General features: G+C 36.5%; 1 protein-coding gene across 1 annotated transcript; it reads left to right on the top strand.

The window, feature by feature from the left end:
- Positions 1 to 8,250: 8,250 nt before the first annotated feature.
- On the top strand, positions 8,251 to 14,142 carry LOC107831418 (protein disulfide-isomerase). Its single transcript, XM_075219295.1, has 11 exons — positions 8,251 to 8,508; positions 9,342 to 9,372; positions 9,476 to 9,754; positions 9,952 to 10,140; positions 10,221 to 10,346; positions 11,044 to 11,181; positions 11,263 to 11,382; positions 11,637 to 11,754; positions 12,324 to 12,436; positions 13,089 to 13,283; positions 13,803 to 14,142. Exons 1-10 carry the CDS (start codon positions 8,336 to 8,338, stop codon positions 13,275 to 13,277), a joined length of 1,476 nt encoding a protein of 491 aa, XP_075075396.1. The 5' UTR covers positions 8,251 to 8,335; the 3' UTR covers positions 13,278 to 13,283; positions 13,803 to 14,142.
- The last annotated feature ends 407 nt before the right edge of the window (positions 14,143 to 14,549 follow it).

The raw sequence follows: 14,549 nt of genomic DNA, 5'->3' as shown, positions 1-14,549 counted from the left end.
TCCCGAGTGTCGATCCTGACCGAAGACGATCAATAGCTTTCTCTATCCCTGAGGATGCCCGAGTTTTCTCTGCCCCCGTGGGGTTTGCTAGCTACCTTCGGTGCTTTGTGACCAAAGAAGATCAGGCAGTGATGGACAAGGTGGAAATCCCCTGCCTATTCAATGAAGCCTAACAAGCATTAAATCGGGTAACTTTGTGTATCTTTCTTCTCATATATTCTAAATTTAAATTTGTAAATAACTATAACACCTTCCCTTATGCTTGCAGGCTTTGGTGCTGCATCATGAGACTTTCCTCCGATACAGGAAAGAATTAACTCACCATGAGGTCGAGGTTTGGGATCTCACTGAGAATAGGGACACCTACAAGTGAGAAGCTTCAGGCTGAGTTAGAAACAGCTCGGAATAAGCATGCTGAGATGGCCAAGTAGGTAGAGTGATTCACGATAGTGAAAACGAATTGAAGATAGTGATTGATGATCCGATCCTGTAGGTCTAGAAAATGCTTGAACAGGTCGCGGAGCTTCAGGCACAGGTAGATACGATTCAAGCTGAGGCTGAGGAGTTCAAGAAAAATATGGACATCTTAGCCTCGAAAGGGAAGCTACCCAAGCACAACTGGACTCGGTCAAGACCCAGCTCTAAGCTGCAAAAGAGAAGGCCTCGGTATAGGTCAAGAAAATCAAGGACCATCAATCCTAATTGGACTTGGTTATTTTCGATAAGTCAAACTTGGCCAATGAACTCGAGGCGGCCAAATCTGAGGTCGCAGTGGCCAATACCAAAGTCGATGCTAAAATGGCCCAATTCAAGGTCGACGTCGAGGCCATCCAGGCATAGGCCAAGAGCATGGTGGATCATGCAAGGTGGCAAGCTCGAAGGAAATCCCTCGAGGGAGAAAATAGGCCATTCCGGACCTTTTACTCATGGAACGAGAAGACCGATGCCACTATCGCCTCTTGGCTTTGCTTTCATATAATCTATTCGACTGAAAGGAAGGTTATACGACTTTTTGACTTTGCAAGAGTAGTTTCATCGGTGGAAGGGAGGGAGAAGGTTCCATGCTCATGACTTCGATATACTGGCTTAAATCAAAAATGCCAAAACAGAAGAAGCCAGGGTCCGGCAGCTGGCCTTTCCAGAGGAAGATTCCGAGAGTTTAAGCGAGACTGAAGGCGGGGAAGATCCTGAGGGCGGAGATGATGCCTCCGATGAAGACCAGGTCACTTAGATCTTTATATTTTTGCTTTTTGTTTTACATCTTTTGAGGTCATTTCGGCCATTGTAAATTTTTTATTTAAGCCACTGGCCTCAGTTAAAAAATTATTGGGTAAATATATACAAGGTTTTCTTTTTCCTTTTGGCTTTCAAATTTTTCCTTTGTTGTATTACTTGTGTTCACAAAGATCGGAATGCCTTAGCATAAAATAACTTAAGTTGTGTAAGTTCAAACAAACTCTGACTTTACATTATTTTTATTTTTGAGGCATCTTGGAGGTTCGGTGTTACCGGGAACCTTCTCCCAAAGTAAGTAACTCAGATTATAAGTTTACCGAGGGTAGCTTTTAAAACCGGTTATGAAAATTTCGAAGGCCTATTTTTTGTTACGGTTCTCGGACGTCTCCCAACCAAATGTTAATATGGCCGTAGCCTTTTAATTCGGGTGTAACCCAGTGAGCTTGCTTTCCTGAGTTATCCAGGCTTGCCTAAGATAACAGTCCCCGAGTGGGTATGGTTGTGGCCTTTAAAATTCGGGGATTGCCTAAGAGGTCTTATGCCCCCGATGTTTAATAGTTCGATCTGTTCGAGTTTGTTTTTCGGACGGCAGTCCCCGAGTGAGGGAGTGATCATCCAAACTCTAGTTATAATCGACCCTTGAGCTCGTTTCCTTAAGAGATCGAAAGTACGAAATTGTAAAGAGGAATTTTTTCTAAGATATAAGATAATTGCAAGAAAAGTACTTCTCTTTATTCTTGTGAAAAACAGTTATACATGCGTACATATTTTATGCCAGGGCTCGAGCAACCTATGTGGGCACGGTTCGTTTGACCGTTTGGCCCTTACAACAAATCTTACATAGCGAGACCCTTCTATTACGAAGTAATTTGCTCGCAAAGGTAATGCCTCCCAGTATTCGAGATTGATTGTAGAGGAACCTCAGATACTGTTAGTACTATCTTCGACACCGATTCGTAATCGGCCTTTGATTCTAAGTTAGCACGATCCATTGTTGCCTCTTTAAAAACCTTACCAAAAAAACCAATTGGGACAAAAATGGTTCAAGGAAAAAAGAGTGCAACGCGTGCTTTCAGACCTAAAGACTTCGTACTGCTCTTTATCGACCACCTACAAGTGTTAGTCCAAAAATAAAAAGAAAGGAAATGGGGTTGTACCTTAGTAGTAATATCGCTTTAGGTGAGTTACATTCCAATTGTTTGGTAGTTGTTCTCTGTTTGTCATTCCGAGCTTATAGGATCCTTTCCCTGTGACATCAAGAATCTGGTATGGTCCTTCCCAGTTCGGACTCAATTTCCCTTCATTCGGATTTCAGGTGCTTAGTGTGACCTTCCTTAGTACTAAGTCCCTGACATTGAAGTATCGAAGGTTGGCCCTTCGATTGTAATACCTCTCGATCCGTTGCTTTTGGGCGGCCAATCGAACAAGGGCGGCTTCACGCCTTTCATCCAATAGCTTCAGCTTGTATTCATGGCCTCGTCATTTGATTCCTTTGTTGCATATCAGAATCTGATACTGGGCTCCCCGACTTCGAACGTTCCATTAACTTGGTTTACTACAAGGAGGGAGTCACACTTAGCTTCGACCACCTCCGCCCCTATGTCTTTGGCTAGTTCGAGACCTGCAATCATTGCCTCATATTCGGCCTCGTTGTTAGTCAATTTTACAGTTCTAATAGACTGTCTAACTATATTGCATGTGGGTGGCTTCAGTACGATGCCAAGTTTGGACCCCTTTTACAATTAAAGTTAAACTGTGATAACGTATAAAGTCACGGATTATAATCAAATACAATTTAAACTTTTAAAAACAATTTTTCAATACAATTTCATTTTTTTTTCAAATTTCAACCAAATCTATTTTTAAATGCTAGCTTAGAATACTTTGGATATGCATATTATTGTCCTCACATATAGTTAAATCAGAATTTTCATATAATTTTAGCTTTTGAGTTTTGCATAAGCATGTTAATCGGGCCGGGCTGACCCGTTTTCAGCCCGGTTCAGCCCGCTACTGTTCACTATTGGACGGGTTGGGATGGGTTGTTTAGGGGGGCGGGTTGTGGACGTTCACGTTTAGCTTAACGGTGCACCTAACCCGCGTAACCCGATATTTCTTAACGGGTTGAACACGGGCTGCAGCCCGGTTACCATTGAAAATTTTGTTTTTTAAGTTAATTGGATCATTCCCGACGGTCAAATTGAGAAATGCCCGTTGGGAAACGGCTAGATTTTGCAAAAATGGCCAATTTCGGTTAGCAGCTCGGTTACCGTTGGAATTTTTTATTTATTTAATTGGACCGTTCTCAATAGTCAAATTGAGAAATGACCGTTGGGGAACGACCAGATTTTGCAAAAATGGCCAATTTCGCCCCTCCCCCCCATTAAAAATATAGCCCTCTCACCCCTAATAATTGCAAAATTACTTTTTTAACCTTTTAAAATCTATAAATAACCCCCCTTCTTCTTCATTTTTTCTCACAATTCACTCTCTTACTACTCTAATTCTCTCTCAAGTCTCAATTGTCTCTTGATATTATAGTTCTTAAATTCTCAAATCTCAAATTCTCAATTATTTATTATTTCAAGTTTCATCAATTATTTATTTTAGCCATTACAAAATTATTATTATCAAATATCAATTATTCAAGTGAAGTGTGGTATCAAGTATTCAAGTATTATCAACTATCAAGTTTCGGTCTATCAATTGAAGTTTGAATTTTAATATCAAAAATTCAAAATTAGTGTGGCCTAAGGAATCCCGGTACACTCGTTCCATCTCTTTCTCTTATTTGGTGTACACTTATTTTATTATTTAGAATTATTAATTTAGTTTCTTAATTTAATTTCTTACTTTAATTTCTTACTTTAATAGTTTAATTTATATAATGGATTTACTTAGAGCGGCCAAAAAAGCGTGCACTAGTAGAGGTGGTAGTAAGAAAACTTCAAAAAGAACAAGAGGTGGTGTTGGTTCTTCTAGTAGCTTTACACATATTTCTGAAAGTTCACCTGAAAATTATGAGCGAATGCAAGAAAATTATGGTGTAGATGATGATTTAGATGCTTTGTTAGATGATATTCAATCACCCGATAATCTTGAAACACCACCACATACACCTGGTAATGCTAGTCAAACTCAAAATGTTAGGGGTGCAACAAGTAGGCCTCTTCTCCCTATTAAGAAGAATCTACGATTAAGAAGTGTTGGATGTTTTTTGAAAGACTAGAAGATCAAAAAAATTATGTAAAATGTAAAATTTGTAGTGAACATTATAAACATGAGCCTGGTAAATGAGGGGGAACGGGTCAACTTCGTAGGCATATGGAAGAGAAACACCCTCTTGATTGGGGAGTAGATGAGTCATCTGGGCAACAAAGACTTAACCCGAGTACTGGGGGGTTATTTGGGAAATACGATATTAAGAAAGATCGGGAAGAATTAGCTAAAATGATTGCTTTAGGTTGTTTACCTTTTAGTTTTGCTTCTTCACCGTATCTTGTTACTTATATTAAAAGAATTTATAACCCTATGTTTAAAGGTATTCCTAGAAGTACTCGTAGAACTAATATCTTTAGGCTTTTTGGACAATATTAGACATATATACGTTATTTGTTCGCAAGTCTTCCTTGTAAAGTTTCTCTTACTTCTGATATTGGTCGTGTTGTGAATGGAAATGATTATTTGACTGTCACATGCCATTGGATAGATGATAATTTTTGTATGCAAAAACGTATTATTGCTTTTAAATATGATAAAGATCAAAGTCATACTGGTGCATTTATAAGTAATACTATACATGAAGTTGCTATATTTTATAATCTTACAGAAAAAGTTTTGTGTATGTCATTTGATAATGCTTCTAACAACAATGCTGCTATTACAATATTAAAATTGCATCTACACCCACCACTTCCTGAAATATTTCATGTTAGATGTGCATGTCATATTTATAACTTGATTGTGAAGAGTGACCTTGAATTATTTAGAAATGAAATTACTTTAGTTAGGAGAGTTGTTGGTGTAATTCAAGGAAATAATAGAAGTGCTAGATTAAATGCATTTAAGGAAAAATGTGTACACTATGGACTAAAACCAAGACTCATGCCTGAAGAAATAGTTACTAGGTGGAATTATACTTATTTGTTCTTAAGATGTTGTTATAAATTTAGAATGCCTATAACTGAAGTTGCTAATTCTCATTGTACCGATCCTAACCGTTTGTTAACATATAGAACTTGGGAAGTCATTCATGATGTTGTACAATTTTTACAAAAATTTTATGTGGGTACACTTGAGTTTTCTGGAGCTTATTATCCTACCATTTGAAATGGTTTAGTTCATATTGCTGAAATTTCTCTTTTACTACATAATTTGAAGCAGAAAGAAGGATATGCTACTGTTGTTGAATCTATGCTAGATAAGTTTAAAAAGTATTTCTACCCAATTTCCTATATTTACCTAATTGGTGTTATTTTAAACCCTACTGTCAAAATAATAAAGTGTTGCCAATTAATTAGAGCTTTATATACTTATATGGATATTGGCCCAACTGAAACTCCTGATATTGACACTTGTATTTCTGAGCTACACACACATTTACAAACTTTATATAATTATTATGCTAACATTGTTGATGCTTCTTCGGTTGTAGATGCAAATATTCCTTCAACTAATCCTTCAACATCTGGAACAACTATGGATAATGATGATTGTGTTCAAGATTATCAGATTTGTTCTACACTAGGAGAACATCAACAAACCAGTATCAAGAATATTGATGAATTACAATTCTACTTGCAAAAGTCACCAGAGCTCCTCACAAAGGATTTTCTACCGCTGGTTGGTGGAGGAGAAACTCAAATCAATTTCCTGTTCTTTCGGTCATGGCTCGAGACGTGCTAAATGTGTCGATTTCAACAGTCGCATTAGAGAGCGCTTTTAGCCAAGCAAGGCAGCAGCTAGGAGATACACATCATTCATTGGGCAACAATGCTTTGGAAATTCTAGTGTGCTTCAGAGATTGGATAAGATCAGAACGGCGAAACCAAGGGCGTGACGAGGTAGACGAAGAGGAGGACCAAGAAATTGGAGATATAATGGTTTATGGTTCCGATTCAACTAATCCCGGAAACCAAGAACCTCATGTTGACATGGAAGAACTTACAAAAATGATGCAAAACATGTGATGCACTATTTCTTAGTTTTTATAATTATTGTAAACTTTTAATTTGCAAGTTCAAAAATAAAAAAATAAAAAAAAGAACTTGCAAATTAATGAAGTATTAAAAATATAAATGAAAGCCTTCGGAGTTTGTTCCTTATATTGCCTATTGGTTTTATACTCTTATTAAATAATTTTTTGTAGCCACTTACATTCTAATTTCAATTTTATAATTTTAAAATACAAATTTCAAAACTTTAAACTTCAAAGTTTAATTCTAACCCTTAAAAGTTTGCAAATACTTAACTATCAATAACATTGAATAAGAAAACTAAAATTTAATTTTAAAAAAAATAAAATAACTGGAACCCGGCCCGCCTGAACCCGCTAAGCCCGAACCCGTACGTGCCCTAAAAAACCTGAATTTTCCCAACCCGCTAAGAACCCGTTATCCCAGCCCGTTAACCAGCCAGCCCGTTAACCGAACGGGCTGGGATTTTCCCCGTTCAACCCGTCCCAATCCACCCGATAAACATCCATAATTTTGCACAATTTTAAAAATATTTTCTAAAATTGCATATTTAAACAGTTCTATTTAACAAAGAAAAAGATAATTTCTGGGGCTTCGCCGCTTGTCTCAAGGCTAACGCCACTTATCGATCGAAGCACATGCACCACCTGCGGCTCGCACAACGAGACGACGTTAAGTGTGCACGTGACGCGGAAGCAGGTGACGTATTTCATTTGCCACGTCGGATCAAAAGACAAATTGTTTTATTCCACGTGTTGCATATGACACAGCATAGAGTGAAGTATATTTTGTTAACGTTACTCTCGAGAGTGTTGTATTTTCAGTCACGCGTCAGTACCATGTTTGTCCCGTTCTCTAACTGCACCTTCTTTTTATTTTTTTATATTTTTAATTTTGGGTCCCTGGATCACGAAAAGGAGTCCAGAAATTCTACTTCCTCTAAATGACCTTAATACCCTCCTCACTTGTTACCTAAATTAGCAAAAAAATATAGTTTTTGACATAAAATACTTAGGGCAAATATGTTCTACCTACTCCAATATTTCAATTCGTAACATGGTGTCCTTCACCTTTTTTATTTTCTTGTTAAAATAGTACTATGAGTAACAAAATGTTACTGTGGAAAAAACCCATACTCATTAACAGAGGCAGATATAATATTTAAACTTTATGGATTCAATATTTAAGATTTTTAATATTGAGTCAATTATATTTTTAAAGTTATGGGTTCATATCTATTATTTTTTGTAAATTTAATAAATTTTTACCTATAAAATTATACTCCGCGTCAAAAATTATGGATTTAATTGAACTCGTCACTTTAACACTACACCCATCACTGCTCATTAAGGTGCTTTAAAGAAAAAAAGAAAACAAGATAAGAAAAGAACTTATAAATACAAACTATAACGACCAACTTGATGCAATTGGTATCAATGTTTTATATTACAAAATACATATCATTTAGAATTGGAATAATTGAAGGAAAATATTTCTACTTCTTATTTTACGTAGATATAATCTACACGCACAAAAGGATAAACGTTTAGAGCATATTTTACCTTTTTTACTTAGCTAACATAATATAGGAAAGGGAAATATAAAGTGCAAGTTCTTTAACATGAGAATGATAATTTTTATACAAATAGTAAAATGATCTATGATAAAATGTTTCAATCAAAAGAGTATTATAACTAGCATTTAGAGAATTTACAGAATTCCTGGTAAAATAACAGGGGCATTTTTGACATTTCATGTATGGTAGATGGCAGATCTCCGCACGGTTAGAGTTCCCATAAGCAATATACTCCTAGTACTATATAAAATCCTCGTGAGATCCACAATGAGAAACGAAACTGAAGATATTTTTTCAGTGAGCTGAGAGAAGAGATAAGAGTGAAAAAATGGCGATTAGGGTATGGATTTCCTTATTTCTCTGCGTTTACGCATTGCTAGGATCGCTTTCTTATGCTTCTGAGAGCGAAGAGAAGGAGTACGTTGTGACACTGGATCACTCCAATTTCTCTGATTTCGTCGGTAAACACAAATTCATCGTCGTCGAGTTCTATGCCCCTTGGTAAATTTCACTAATTACACTTTCAATTTGCAACTTTGCTTTTTTTTTTTTTTCATTACTGTCCGTAGTTTTTGACTCTGTAGCTTCTCTATTCAGACGTATCTTTCAGATTCAGATATTTTCTGTTTTTCTTTTCTCTTAAAAGATTGATTTCTTTGGGATATTTTTGTTTATTGATAGTCGATTGGTCTTTTGTTTGAAAAATAAGAGCTTAAACAGATGTTACGGAGATTATCAGATCCAGGGTGCCCTTTTTTAATTAAGGGAAATGGTTTTCACGAAAATATTCCTCTGTGGGAAGTATTCTACTTTGGGAAATCTTTTCTTGCGTTTAAATTCTGATGTAGAAGTTAGAGACATATGGTATTCATACAAGGCGTAGAATAATTTGTGAGGATAGTGTTTTCGGGATAATTTTTGAGTACCAAAGGTGGATAAAAATGTATTTAAGTATTGACTGAAGTAAGTGATATGGAGTAAGAGTTTGAACTTCTGCTCATAAGTGAGTAAAGTCATTGTACCATTTTGTTGAAAAAGTCTTAGCATTGGATTTCCAAAACTCAAGGTAAGCAAATACATGGAGACAATTTCACCAAGGAATGATGAAATCATGAATGATGTTTGTTTTTACATTATTATGCAGCTTGACCAAACAGTCAAAGCTAGAAGCTTTAGTGCATTTTCTTTATTGAATCAACAAAATAAGCTGCACTTTTTTCTTCTTCTTCTTATCTGCTATGGCTGTCTCTATTTAAGTCACAAGGAAATTGTATGCCTCAAATTAGAAGCAATTATTTCTTTCCATGTTTATTAATTACTTTGATATTTTATAGGTGTGGTCATTGCAAGAAACTTGCTCCTGAGGTAAGAACCACTAACACATTCTTTAGAATCTTATAAAAGGTAATAGGGTTTTGGAGCATAAGTATGTGCAATGCATTTCAACACTTCACTTGGTAATTTGCAGTATGAGAAAGCAGCACAAATTTTAAGTCAGAATGATCCACCTGTTATTCTGGCCAAAGTTGATGCTAATGAGGAGCAAAACAAGATTCTTGCCAGTGAGTTTGATATAAAAGGTTTCCCTACAATTAAGATCTTGAGGTATGGAGGAAGCGTTGTTCAAGATTACAAAGGACCACGTGAGGCGGATGGTATCGTTTCTTACTTAAAGAAACAAAGTGGTCCTGCTTCTACTGAAATTAAATCTGCTGATGATGTTACTGATGTCAATAAGATCATTATCGTAAGTGCCCTCCCCTCTGTATCTCTCTCATTATATATGTGTACACACACCCAAACACATATGCTCACACCAGAGTAACCTGATACACAAACACCCAGAATTGCTCCCACTGGTTTGCATATGTTTTTCTTTTATTGTTTTAACCCCTAAGAGATCTGCTGAATGGGAGTTGACATTATGGTTTGAAATTCTTATAGGTTGGGGTCTTCCCAGAGTTCTTTGGCGAGAAATATGAGAATTTCACAGCTCTGGCTGAGAGATTGCGTTCTGAATATGAGTTTGCTCATACTTTTGATGCTAAACTCCTTCCTCGAGGGGATTCATCAGTTTCAGGCCCTGTTGTTAGGTTATTCAAGCCTTTTGATGAACTTTTTGTAGATTTCCAGGTATTGGATCTGTGTAAAAGTTTTGTACATTTTCTGATGTACTAGACAATGTTTCAACTTATGATCACATGTACTTGCAGGAGTTCGATGTGGATACCTTAGCAAAGTTAGTTGAAGCAGCAAGCATTCCAACTGTAACTCTATTTAACAAGGACCCCAATAACCATCCTTTTGTTATTAAATTCTTCAACAGTCCAAATGCCAAGGTGCACCATTTACTTAGTTTACCAGTTTTATATTGCATGTGCAGACTCTGTTAGTCTTGTTGCTGTCTAAACCCGTATCTACTCTCCAATATGCTACCAAATCTCTTATTCGAAGGCGGTGTCTCTTGTTTTACGTTTTGGAGCAACGATGTTTGCTAATAGGAGAGTAAATGTGGATCACGATTTTTCTTTCAAATTATTTTCTTCACCTTTTAGAGTATTATGTTTTGTTACCCTGATACTAAGTTGCTCTTTCATTTATGTTATCAGTATGAACTCTTCCTGTATAATAACAACTACCATGAGCAAAGATAGATGAGTAAAGAATGGATAGAAGAACTTCATCTGTGTTTTTTCCGAAAATTTTGCTTGTCTCCGGAAGTATGTGTATCAAGTAAAGTTGTTTCTCATAGCGGCTGCTTATTTAATTTCCTGCTAGCTTGCACTTTCTAGAGCTGTAGTCGAAAATGGGTCTACTTTTGACATAGCATATCTTCTGGTGGTTCTGCTATCGTAATTCCACTATTGCTGTACTGGATATGCACTTTATGCACCCAACTCTGGTTTCCTTATCGAAGTTTAGTTCCAATTATCTCTTTGTGCTGGACTATTTAGAGCTGGAGGCCTTGTCCCCGTTTTCTCCCCATTACCCTATTAATTTCGAGCAGTTTCTAATAAATGAGTATGACATTGGCAGGCCATGCTGTTTGTAAACTTCAACAGTGACCTAATTGATACGTTTAAATCCAAGTATCATGAAGTTGCTGAGCAGTACAAAGGCAATGATATTAGTTTCTTAATTGGTGATGTTGAGGCCAGTCAAGGTGCCTTCCAGGTTAGGTTTCGTATTTGTTGTGTTTGAATCATTTCTTGTTATTGACGTTAACATGATGATATATTTGGCTTCGTTGAGCAGTACTTTGGACTCAAAGAAGATCAAGTACCTCTAATCATCATACAGACAAATGATGGGGAGAAATATCTCAAACCAAATGTTGAGCCTGATCATGTTGCTTCATGGGTTAAGGATTTTAAGGTAATGAAGCACTCTGCTTTTTCTTTTACCTGTTTCTCTTGTATTAATTGTTTCTCCAGTCCTTTTAAATTCATTTTACATATCCTTGGTTTTACCTCTTGAAATGATGAACTGAATTTCTCTTAAAAATATTCTAAGTGTTGCTTGAGATGTAAACAAATCAAATGTAAAGAGAAGTTCTCAAGAAGCATTGTTTCTGTGGGCAACTTTTTTCATCTAATGTTTCTAAAATATTTACTCACATCATATTTCAGGACGGCAAGGTGAAACCTTTCAAAAAATCAGAACCTATCCCAGAGGTTAACAGCGAACCTGTTAAAGTTGTGGTTGCTGACACTCTCCAGGATATGGTTTTCAACTCTGCGAAGAATGGTATTCCCTACGACGTTCAAATACTGTTGACATTTTGTTCAGTTCCATCTTAGTGCTTTATATAGAACTTATTGTAACACTGTCATGCACTCTTATGCAATAAAGCAACTGAACTTCAAATTGTATATTTTGCTATTTCGCATGGCTATTCAGCATGTTATAAATTGAGTTGATTTGATGAAAAAATGATATAAATTGAGTTTAAAAGCATACTAGACGGACTTACAATGGTCGTGATTTTGAGATTAGTTGTTCCAACTTGCTCTGATTAAGCTGTTCAGAAAATGTTGAGTGACAGAATTAAACATATGGTACAAGATCATCATCTGCGGAATATGACGTAGTATTAATCGAACAAGTCGTATCACAATGTATTTAAGTGCAGTATGACATTTTATAACTGCCACGTGGACAGTTACGAGTCAATTATGTGGTGTAGTTCAATTTCTTCCTTGCTCCATCCTACTCCTTGTGTTCGTCTTGTTCATATCCCTGAACTCAAACATGTTCTTTAGTTAGAATATTTACTGGATGTGCATTTTGATGATTACTGTGGTTGTTTCTTATAGTACTCCTCGAGTTTTATGCCCCTTGGTGCGGACACTGCAAGCAGTTGGCCCCGATCCTTGATGAAGTGGCTGTCTCATTTGAAAGCGATGCTGATGTTATGATTGCTAAAATTGTGAGATTCCTACTCAAAGCTCTTCATTCTGTCATGGTTCTGAAATATATAGTGTATTTTGAGTATGTTTATTGCTTGTACAGTAAAATTGGAGGAACATGTTGGGCACATGGTATTTGTTTTCGGGGAAAGAAAAGTTCAGGAGTTAAAAAATTGTTTTACATAACTTTTTGTCATATATAATGTGTGATAGCGGGTTCTTTATGTAAAACTGTATAAGATTTGGTCCCAATTAACAAAAATGTTTAACACCCAATCTGGACAAAGTACTATCTGATGTAAACACTGATGAGATAATACCTAGGGTTGAGTGCTTACCAGCATAGCCTGCATAGGAATGAAGGTAAAAAGATCAAGCATGAGGCAACAAGTATCTGCTTGCTAGTATAAGCTTGGAGATTACGTGCCTCATTTTGCAGCTTCATGCATTATTACCTAACAAAATTTTTGCGCTCAACTTGTTAAACAATGTGCTTAAATTTTGTTGCACTTAAGTTTTCTTAAAAGCAGAGTATTTCATGCCTTTTACCTCTTTAATTTTGCTGTTTTTCCGCCCTAGCCCTTTTCGGTGGTAGCTACTTCAATCTTGTGTAAATATTTGAAATTTGACTATTGGAAATTGCTAACAAAGTCATCTTTTGCTGTTATGTAGGATGCTACTGCTAATGATATTCCCCAGGGAACTTTTGATGTCCAAGGTTATCCGACTCTTTATTTCAAGACAGCAAGTGGAAAGATCTCGCAGTATGAAGGTGACAGGACCAAGGAAGACATTATTGACTTCATCCACAAGAATCGGGATAAAGCTGCGGACCAAGGTTCGAGAAAAGAGGAGCTATAAGTAAAGGTAACTGAACTTCTAGGTCAAAACATTATTACTACTTGTGGAGTAAAACATAGCATTTGAAGTTGTCATATGCTGCATTTGGAGTTGTGTCATCTGCTTTGAAGTTTACCTGTAATTCAACCAATACATAATGTTTTGTTCAGTATTAGTAAAAATGGTGATATTGAGGTAAATTTTGATAGTTGTTGGAACGAATGGACAAGAAATTAAATGAACTTGAGCTGAAGACATGCATTTTCTCCTCTGTGGTTTTTACCTGTTGTGTTTGGTTTGAGTGGAAACAAGAAGTATCAATGGGCCTAAGAATAGAACCATATTTCTATTTTTTCTATTTGTTTTTTTTTTTTGTGCTAACCAATCAGGAGAAGGATTAAGCTCTTGAACTTTACCTACCTTCCTTTACTTCTCAATGTAGGAAAGATTCTTACTTGCTTTCAGACATGGCTTAGATATTTGGAATAAGTTTTGACTAGTTTTTGTTTGCTTTATGGTGTCTAATTTCCTCTTTGCCTCTGCCAGGAAGAATAGCAACAAGAGGAGATTTTAAAGGTTCCCAAGGCATTTGGCATTGTGTTGGCTGCCTTACCATTTACCAGGTCCAATGAAGTGAGGAAACATAGTTCGCGCTACATTTCCAACCCCAATCCCATCCCACCCCCCGAACCCCTGCCATCACAACCCCAAAAATAGCCCCTTTTTACCATGGTCTGTAACAAATATTTCTGATAAGGTTTTGTTGAGGATTAGGTATCGTAGCTATTCTCAATAGTTTGAGTAGTGCATCTCAGCGTGATGAAGGTTTTTCTGGAGAAACTATCATCTAAGTTATTTACTAAGCAAAGTGAAAACCCTTTATTAAGCTTGTCTTGAATGTCTTGCTTTTAGACTTACTTTTACTTAAGTTAGCTTTCCGGTTACACTTGGTAACTAAATGTTTCTGTTTAACGATAAATACTGGCCTCTCCAGTTTCCACTGTTATATGGAGGTGGAGTGGCGTCTGCTTGTGTTGGTGCCCTTTCTTTCTTCACTGTGTTATTTGATGATTATCTCTTCTAATATTTTTAAACTAATATAATCTCTCAAAATGTAGTAGATTTGCACGCATTAATAGCATGATTATGCTTGTACTTAGTAAGAATGAACTATTTCTCCCAATTATGTTCTTACTCAGCAAGATGTACGCTTTTTGTTTCCATTTTCTGAGACTCATTTAGAGCAGACAATTGAAGATGCTCCAAACCACAACCCATCAGCATAACTGATGA

Source organism: Nicotiana tabacum, chromosome 8 (assembly GCF_000715075.1).
Source record: "Nicotiana tabacum cultivar K326 chromosome 8, ASM71507v2, whole genome shotgun sequence".
NCBI lineage: Eukaryota > Viridiplantae > Streptophyta > Magnoliopsida > Solanales > Solanaceae > Nicotiana > Nicotiana tabacum.
Note: the sequence above shows the minus strand (reverse complement) of the source record. Positions and strands in the feature narration are given on the sequence as shown.

Bases quoted from the DNA above. Each gene is read 5' to 3' on its own strand.
- LOC107831418 (XM_075219295.1), top strand. From the start codon at position 8,336: ATGGCGATTAGGGTATGGATTTCCTTATTTCTCTGCGTTTACGCATTG. The intron at 9,755-9,951 runs GTAAGTGCCCTC...AAATTCTTATAG, and splicing joins ATGTCAATAAGATCATTATC to GTTGGGGTCTTCCCAGAGTT. The intron at 12,437-13,088 runs GTGAGATTCCTA...GCTGTTATGTAG, and splicing joins ATGTTATGATTGCTAAAATT to GATGCTACTGCTAATGATAT.